The sequence below is a fragment of the Bombus affinis genome, chromosome 9 (genome assembly GCF_024516045.1).
Source record: "Bombus affinis isolate iyBomAffi1 chromosome 9, iyBomAffi1.2, whole genome shotgun sequence".
NCBI lineage: Eukaryota > Metazoa > Arthropoda > Insecta > Hymenoptera > Apidae > Bombus > Bombus affinis.
The window spans coordinates 1,455,049-1,464,358 of NC_066352.1; the positions used below are offsets into that span (position 1 = coordinate 1,455,049).

The 9,310-nt window shown below is 27.3% G+C and overlaps 2 protein-coding genes across 4 annotated transcripts; one reads left to right on the forward strand and one right to left on the reverse strand.

The window, feature by feature from the left end:
- The first annotated feature begins 527 nt into the window (after positions 1-527).
- LOC126920236 (probable phosphorylase b kinase regulatory subunit beta) lies at positions 528-6,583 on the forward strand. Of its 2 annotated transcripts, XM_050730303.1 has the most exons (20): positions 533-1,066; positions 1,149-1,267; positions 1,354-1,489; positions 1,554-1,761; positions 1,844-2,200; positions 2,267-2,464; positions 2,603-2,741; positions 2,811-3,091; positions 3,176-3,190; positions 3,776-4,006; positions 4,067-4,254; positions 4,334-4,449; positions 4,521-4,663; positions 4,724-4,856; positions 4,930-5,072; positions 5,144-5,346; positions 5,427-5,564; positions 5,641-5,881; positions 5,991-6,098; positions 6,177-6,583. In XM_050730303.1, the coding sequence occupies exons 1-20, from the start codon at positions 1,035-1,037 to the stop codon at positions 6,351-6,353; spliced, it is 3,306 nt and encodes a 1,101-aa protein (XP_050586260.1). In that variant the 5' UTR covers positions 533-1,034; the 3' UTR covers positions 6,354-6,583. The 2 variants fall into 2 exon arrangements, with proteins under 2 accessions (XP_050586261.1, XP_050586260.1); XM_050730304.1 differs by lacking the exon at positions 3,176-3,190 and having other exon boundaries at positions 528-1,066.
- Positions 6,531-9,196, reverse strand: LOC126920244 (pre-mRNA-splicing factor CWC25 homolog). 2 transcript variants are annotated; one of them, XM_050730328.1, is made up of 4 exons: positions 8,689-9,196; positions 8,251-8,590; positions 7,726-7,886; positions 6,531-7,641 (listed from the first exon to the last, which is right to left on the reverse strand). In XM_050730328.1, the coding sequence occupies exons 1-4, from the start codon at positions 8,704-8,706 to the stop codon at positions 6,688-6,690; spliced, it is 1,473 nt and encodes a 490-aa protein (XP_050586285.1). In that variant the 5' UTR covers positions 8,707-9,196; the 3' UTR covers positions 6,531-6,687. The 2 variants fall into 2 exon arrangements, with proteins under 2 accessions (XP_050586285.1, XP_050586286.1); XM_050730329.1 differs by having other exon boundaries at positions 8,662-9,196.
- Between the last annotated feature and the right edge of the window lie 114 nt (positions 9,197-9,310).

Sequence of the window (9,310 nt, forward strand, 5' to 3'; positions counted from 1 at the left end):
AGCTATAGTTAAACTAGCATTACGTTTATGCTTTTTATGCAAGTTTCTACTGTATTTTTCGTTTTCAAGTAAAATATTTTACAGTAATTTTATAATTTAATTCTTTTATGGGTGTTTTTATTTGTCTTACAAATTTCAAAATAAAATTCAAGTTATATCACAAATTGTATTATATAGTGATAGTATTGCTATATTAGTATAATAGGTATATATATAGAGAGATACTAAATATATACTATAAATATTATATAGAAGATAGATCACTATCGCTATATTATTACTATACACATTACAACTATTAACCATATTATAAAAACGGAATAAAAGGAAATATATATAGTGTAATGTATTGTATTATTATATATCTTTCATAGCATACAAATATTTTCATATAATATTACATATTTTTAAAATATTTACATCATGTTCGTCCAGAAATAAAACATATAAATATGACCCTAAATATTTGCGCAGAAAGATACTTCCATCTCTAATTTAATAATTAATGAATATTATATAAGGAATAATATAATTATTGGGAGAATTTAATTACAATTAAAATCCTAATTAAAACTCCTTTAAAATATTTTATTTTAATAAATTTCAATTAGATAATTGGAAATATGTTATTAAATACTTGGAAATGCAATTACATAATTCAAAAATTTGCCATCTTAGATAACCTTAAAATGAATTAGGGATAAACCTACTTATAGCTACTTCTGGTTTCTATTTTAAGTCAAAGATAGTAAATAACTTCTACGTGCCAATTACATAGAAGATTTGATTGTAGTGTAAGTAAAATTAACTATTCAAAAGAACACAGTCAAGGTTAATGCGCGTATGCGTACACGAGGATTAAAGGAGAGTTGTTTATTATTTTAATTGTCATCTTAATTGTTTTATATTCTACTAAAGAATTTTTTAATAATAAATAACCATGTTATTGAAGTAACTGGAAATAATTGTTGCCATATGATTATTAAACAATAAAATCAAGTTAAAAACCCATCGAATTGATTAATCTGAATAAGATGACATCTTTTGTAACAATCTCCACAAAAAGGTTTGCTTCTCTTGAATATAATTAATTTTTTCAACTGTAATTAATCTTAAGCAAATATTATAATCAGTTCTTAACTGTATAGAGCTTCTCAGATCAGAAATGCACGGCAAGGTAGTATTATTGATTTAGATATTGACATGTTTCTCAAGATATCAAATTATGAAGATACAGTCAGACAACTTGATATCTATTATGGAATTGGTAAGAATATTTATTTTCATATTATTCCATTGTATTATATTTATCTCATGTAGCAATAAAGTAAGTAGATTATATATAATTTTTAGTTAAAAGACAATTGTTACGTTATCAAAGTTGTATAACAGGTCTTTTCCCACAAGTTTCAAATGATAAAGTAGTTGGAAGTGTGAGAGAAAGTATTTACTGTGCGGCCGCTGTATGGAGTTTGTACCAAGCATATAGGTAATAAAGGATTAAGTTTGTCTAGTAATTATTATACTATGGTAAATAATATTATGTTTTTTAGACGTATAGATGATGATCGTGGAAAATCTTATGAACTTGGACAATCAGCTGTAAAATGTATGCGTGGCATTTTAGAATGTTGGGTGAAACAATCATCTAGAATAGAGTTATTTAAACGTAATCAGTGTAACCGCTTTGCATTGCATTGTAAATTTCATTTAGATACTGGTGATGAAATTTTTAAAGATGCCGATTACAATCATTTGCAAGTAATTATAGTACATATTAAAATATGATAAGATAGAGTGATTTGATTTAAAATAATTATTATACCAATTTTATTTTTTGCAGATTGATATTGTTTCACTATATTTGATATTTTTAGTACAAATGATTTCTTCAGGATTGCAAATTATATATACTCAAGATGAAGTAGCATTTATACAAAATCTTGTATATTATGTGGAAAGAGCATATCGTACACCAGATTATGGCATGTGGGAACGTGGTAGTAGATATAATGATGGTACACCTGAAATACATGCAAGTTCAATTGGTATAGCCAAAAGTGCTCTTGAAGCTATTAATGGATGCAATTTATTTGGAGAAAAAGGAGCTTCTTGGTCAGTCATATATGTTGATATTGATGCACATAATCGAAATCGTAGTATTTTTGAAACAATGCTTCCAAGAGAGTCAAGTTCTAAGGTAAAAAATATACATATTATGTAAAAATATCTTGTAATTTAAATTTTAATACATTGTACTATTTAGAGTGTAGACACAGCTTTGCTACCAACAATATCTTTTCCTGCATTTGCCACTCACGAAGAAGTATTGTATAATGAAACAAAGGCGAATATAATTCGAAGATTAAAAGGCAATTACGGATTTAAGAGGTTTGGCAGAGATGGATACAAAACCGTTATAGAAAGCAAAGATCGACGATATTACAAATCTGGTGAAATCAAGGTCTCTGATGTATTTGATTGTTAGTATATATTATTTTCAGAATGTGCTTAAATGGATTTATAATTTCTGTCTACATAATTACATTAACTTCTTTCAATAATTTTAGGATGGTATTAAAAAGATATTTTTTTGTTATAGGAATTTGATAATATAGAATGTGAATGGCCATTATTTTACATATTTATGATCATTGACGGTGTTTTTAAGACTTTGCCAGAACAAGTGGAAGAATATCAAAAATTATTAAAAGAACGAATGTACAAAGATATTAATGGAGGTATGTAAATAGAAAATAGATTTGGCTATAATGATATAAAATGTTATTGTATTCTGTTTAATTAAATAGATCCTGTAATACCTATGTATTACTATGTACCTGAGGATAGATTAGAACTAGAAAGAAATGATCCTGGTAGTACATATCGAGTACCGAGTGCTGAAGGAAGAGGACAGAAAAGTTCTACAGATACAGAACTTGGATCTATGTATTTGTGGAATCAAGCTATGTTTATAATTGCTCAATTACTCACTGCTGGTTTATTACATATTAATGAATTAGATCCAATTAGACGTTATCTTCCTTCATACAACAGACCACGAAAAGCTGGGAGGTATTCAGCTTTTCAAGTAAGTCAGAGTACAATTTAATTAGTACATTTACTAAATTAATTAGTTGTAATAAATTATTTTGTATATGTTTGTTTCATGCAGGCAAAACCGAGTATTGTAAGTAAATGATATAAATAGTATACTATATTTTGTAGTATTTTGTTTTAATATTTGCAGATTGATAGTAGCTTTATAATGTTAATTAAACAATATATGTATTTGAGCTTTCAAATAAAACAAATGATAATACATGCTTGAATATTGTAGCATATTGTAATATTGAATGTCTATTATTTGCTCAGATTAGTAACTGATTATTATATTAGTCCTCTATTATATGTATACACACACACACTTTATTAGTGTAAATATTGGAGACATTTTTTTAATTATAATGCATGAAGCTTGGATCAAGGCATGATTTATCTTAGTCGTTTTTTAAGATGCTTGTTTCTGTCATCTTCTTTTTCTTATTATTATTTCTTAACTTTACAATACATAGTTTATGTATTATTACATCATTACATTGTCTAATTGACAAATTTTTCTAAAAACTTCTAGTTTTCTTTTTATTTAATTGAACTCCTTTTTTAATTTTGAATGTATTAGGGAATGAAAAAATGTATTATATTAATAATTTTAGCATTCTTGTCATATTATAATAATGCATGATTGACTTATTACAAAATTTCTCTATGTTAGGGTACTCATACTGATCTTGTAGTACAAATCGTTCTTATTGCCGAATCTATGCGATTACAAGCAATGATGGCAACATATGGTATACAAACACAAACACCACACGAAGTGGAACCAGTACAAATATTATCATCTACACAATTAGTAAAAGTTTATGAAAAATTGGGAGTGAATAATAAACTAAATCTACAAGGCCGACCAGCAAGACCAATTGGGTCTTTGGGTACAAGTAAGGTATGTTCAATGTATTATATAAAAATTGATTTAGAAAGTTCAATATCACATTTTTTATAGGTTTATAGAGTATGTGGTATGACAGTACTTTGTTATCCTCTAATATTTGAGGTGTCAGATTTTTACTTGTATAGAGATATGGCTCTATTAATCGATGACATAAAAACTGAACTTCAGTTTGTGGGCAAATATTGGCGACTTTCAGGTCGACCTACTATATGTCTTTTGATACGAGAAGAACATATGAGGTACTTGTTAATTTTTAAATTAATATGTTGAAAGTGTAGTTTTTATATCACACTCATAAATAAAAAATTTCTTTGTTAGAGATCCACAATTTAAGGAAATGCTTGATCTTTTTGCTATGTTAAAAAAAGGATATTGTAACAAAACAAAAGTTCGAATTGGTCGGTTACAGAATCTCATTTCATCTTCATGCATTGGTATAATTAATATTTATACATTTTATTCTCTATCATTTAGTAAATATTAATGCAAATCTAATGTTATGTAGAACATTTGGACTTTATAAATACTGTAGAGACAGATCTTGAACTTACCCAATTTAAGCAATTAAAACATGATTATATTGGATATCAAAGTTTAACTGATGTACCTAAAGCTTTAACTTATTCTGAAAATATAAAAGATTATTCTGTAAGTATCTGTAAATAATAACTATATTGTTTTATTTAGTCTAATTGCTTCATGTTTTAGTATTATATGAATGAACCACTATATAATATCTTAAATGAAATTCGTAACAATAAAAGCTTATATACTTTGTGTCAACTTTATGGTATTTTATTGAAACGAGAAGGAATTAACTATGAAATTAATGGAATGACAGGTACTAATATAAATTGTTATTTAAAGATTATAAGTACATAGTGATATTTACTTCGATTAATATTTTATTTTAGTCGGAGATCAATTAAGGTCATTGTATCAACAGGCAGGGTGTCTTAGATATTGGATGGTTGTTCGTTACTGTAGCAGTTTATTAAATCATACTGTTGATAGTATAAGTCCTTTTATAACAGGAGTTCTTGTTAAAGGAAAACAGGTACCTTTGTTAAATTGTTTGGATATTTATAGTGTGTAAATAAAGAATTTTTTATTCATCATTAATATCAGATAACAGTTGGAGTAATTGGACAAGAAGAAACTGTATTTGATAAACCAATGACACCTTTAGAAATTCAGTCAGTTATGTATTCAACAATTCAACCACATAATGTAGTTCAAGCAGTACTTCAACAAGAAGTATTATTGTACTGTGGTCGACTTATTGGAACAAATCCAGAAATGTTTAAAGGAATACTGAAAATTCGTATTGGGTGTGTTTTATGTGTCATCTTTAACATTAATATCTAGAATATTTAGAATAAGTATTATTAAATATTCTTCTTATTTATAGATGGGTCCTAGAAGCAATAAAACTTTACTTACAAATGTTTGTTAAAAATCCTAAACCAATTGAGAACTATAGTCCATTTGAGATTCGTCAATTCCTTATAAAAGTATTGACGGTTAAAGACTGGGCCAACAATGAAAAGTATAAATAATTTAATTTATTTTTCATACAGTACACATTTATCTATTATACATAAATTAATTTTATGTTGTATTAGGATTACAGTTTTAGGACGTAGAAAAATTGAAGGTTGTTTATGTAGAGTACCTGCACATTTTTATAATCACGTTTGGGAAGTATTAATGCGTTGTCCAGATGGTATATGTGTTAATGGACGAGAATTGCCTCAACAACCTACGCTGTCTAATATGACTCGTTCCGAACTCACGTTTGCTTTGTTCGTGGAATCTTTACTTCACCATATACAATTGCCAGAATATCGCCAAATTATTGTAGAGGTATTCTTTGTTACTTATATTTGATTTATTTTTCGATTTATGCAAGAGCATTATTATATTCACGAAAAAATATGCAATATGTATAAATATACAGTTCCAATTTTTACAGTTACTCACTATAGTGTCAACAATTTTACTTCGAAATCCAGAATTAAGTTTTCAGAAACAATTAAATCTTAACAAACTCGTCGAAGATAGTTTCCTCATGTATTGTAAGGTACATTCTGACTATAATTTTACATATATTAGTTACAGTTATATATGTAAATTCAATATTACACATAAATTTGTTTAGGATAATAACGTGGAAAAAACTGTTGATCAATCGTTGTTTTTCTCTGCTCACTATTCAATAACTACAGGATATCTTGCTAGAGCTGTAGTAAATAATATGCTTACTGGAGGATGTTTAGCAACTATTAATGACATCAACGATGCAATTGAAACTAGAGAAACTTGTAAAATTACATAATGGAAAAAGTAATTCTTCAGTGCAATCGAATATATACATTATGTAAATACATTATATATAATCAGAAGTATATTTATATAAAAATATGGTATTTTCTTAATGTGTGTATATATATTCCCTCAGTCAAGAGAATTTGCTTTATATGAATAAAATACTGAAAATTATAAAAGATAGTAATTCTGTCTAAAAATCTGTATTCATATATCAATAAAATACATAATTATATGTTACACAGTATACATTTTTTAATATATCACATTTAGATTGTAGTAATTTTTATAAAGAATTCAATGAAATTTATAAAACTGTACAAACTTAACTGTATTATTTGGATTCATCTTTTAGCAAAATTTGTATCCATTGCTCTTCCAGATCGTTGTATATTGTTTATATTAGCTTTAATTCTAGAAGCAACAGTACTTATTTCTGCAGCAGCTGCTAATTGTTTTGTAACAAAATCTTGATTATACACTTTTCTACTATCTATTTCTTTCTTTTCTTCTATACGATACTTTTTAACATTACGTTCTCGTTCTTCATCTCTCCATGTTGCATTTGCTATCATTTCTTGTATACGTCGTTCTTTTTCTTCTTCTGTGAGATCCTGTTTCTTTTTAAAATTCCATTTATCTCGATTTTTATCTTCTTTGTAATACTTTCTATTTGTATTAGAAGATGATTTAGAATATGTTGTTTCTTTTTCATGTGATCTCTTTGAAAAATCTTTATACTTATTCTCAGTATTGTATGTATTTTTATGAGTACTGCTTCTCCTATTGGGACTGCTTGAACGAAAATCTTTATCTCTGTGTTTTTTTATGTCTCTATTGAATGACCTATCTCTTCTTTTTTTAATTGAGCTATCATTATTATCATTGTTTGAACTGTATGCTTTAACAAGTTTTTCATATGACTTATGCTTTTTTTCTTCTTCTTTATCAGGTGTTAAATATTTTTCTTTACTATGTTTTATAACTTCAGTATTTTTTTCTTTACTTTTACTTCTCTTTTTCTTATGCTTTTTTATATGTTCATCACTTTCACTTCCTTCGTTACTACTTTCTGATTCACTATTTGAGGTTTCATTTTCTTTTCTAGACTTTTTCTTTCGTTTATGTTTCACCTTTTTCATTGACTTTATTAAATCTTTATTACTAATTTTATCCTTTAACTGTTTATATTTAGTAGCCAGTAATAGGTCAAGTTGCGCTTCATCATCACTATCAATATCTTGTTTATTCTTCTTCTTTTTCTTTTCACTTTTACTTTTCTTTGACTGCTGTTCCAACTAAATAATAGTTGATATTAATAAATAAATAATAAAATATTTTTAATAAAATATTATAATAAGCCAATATTATCATTTACATACCAATTGTCGTAATTGCTTTAATTTAACTGGATTTTTTAGCAGTTGATTTCTTGTTTCCATCTCCTTCTTCTTTATAGCATATAAGGGGTCTTCTTGCATCTTTCTTGCTAAATCCACTTGTTCATTACCAGAAAAGAAACGTAATGACGGGGGAATACATTCTGAAATTGCAGATAAGTTATATATAAAACTTCTAATTTTGCACTATTCTTATACAAATTAACCCCTTGCCCTACGATTTAAGTTCCAATAGCGTGTGCCATAACGCGTCTAGTTGAGCGCTTAAAGTTGTGCAAGGTGCAACTAATTTTATGTTGCAAGATGTTTGATAAATAAATATTACCAATTGATCATTGAACAAGATTTTTAAAAGATATCTTTCTAATATTTTAGAAGAAAATATATCTGCATTTGCGAGTACAACCAAGAAACTCGTGTTTCTTGTGTTTGGCCCCAAGGATGTATCACGAGTCTAACTCGATGTTATAGGTTAAAAGGTTAAGAAACATTTAAAATATAAAATACCGTGTTCAACATGATTTCTTGGTGCTTGGTTTAATTCATTATCCTTTTCTGTTTGAACCATTTGTTCAAATGATTTATCAATTGGCCGTCCAAGTAAATATTCTTCTCTATTGACTAATTGATTCGGTCCTTTATACATCCAATCTAGCTTTTTGTCATCTTTCTTTTCTATTACTCCTTGCTCCATTGCGTATTTTTTCATATCCTCTCGATCTTTCTCCATTTCTATTTCTTTCTTTAATTCAGCTATTTTCTTTTTTTCTTGACTTTGTTGTTGCTCTGCTTTCCAAACTTTTTCTATATTTTTCATAGTAGATGGATGCCATGACTTCTTCAAATTCTATATTAACAAAATTTGCAGTTTTGTTAGATACAATATGTTTCTATTAACTTAATATAATACGTACTTACCCAACTTAAAATTTAATTTCAACTTACCAAATCTCCACCACCCATTTTTAGCAGATTATAAGACACGAGATGTATGTGTGAAAGAGATATACTTTTATATTATTCAAATTATATTATATATATTCCAAATATATTATTGCTTTTTTTACCAACATTGATAAACAATATTAGTATTGCTATACATTATACAGCAATATAAAACGAGTAAATACTAAATATTTACGTATGATCTTAAAACATCACTAACATCACTAACGAACAATTGAAATTTTATGGCTACAAAGATGGCATTACTGAAGCCATGAGTCGTGAATATTCTTCTTGTAAGATGGTAAATCGAATGTTACTTTTTACACTTATTCAGAAGTTTTCCCAGTGGTCGAGTTTCATCATATTCTGGGATCTAACCTTGAAAATCAGAATGATTTAGACACTTGAAAATATCAAAGTATGACGTAGGTAATGTGACATAATAAAGTAAAGGTGAACAAAAAGTGTGCGTTTATTTAATTTAATTAAGAGTTTTTCACATGTGATGAGTAGCGTACATGAAAATTCGTGGTCTTGGGTAGAATATTTGGTGGAAACGATCAATAAGCTTACCGATGACTTAGTGAGCTCAACAACGTTTGAGTTAATATTTCACCCG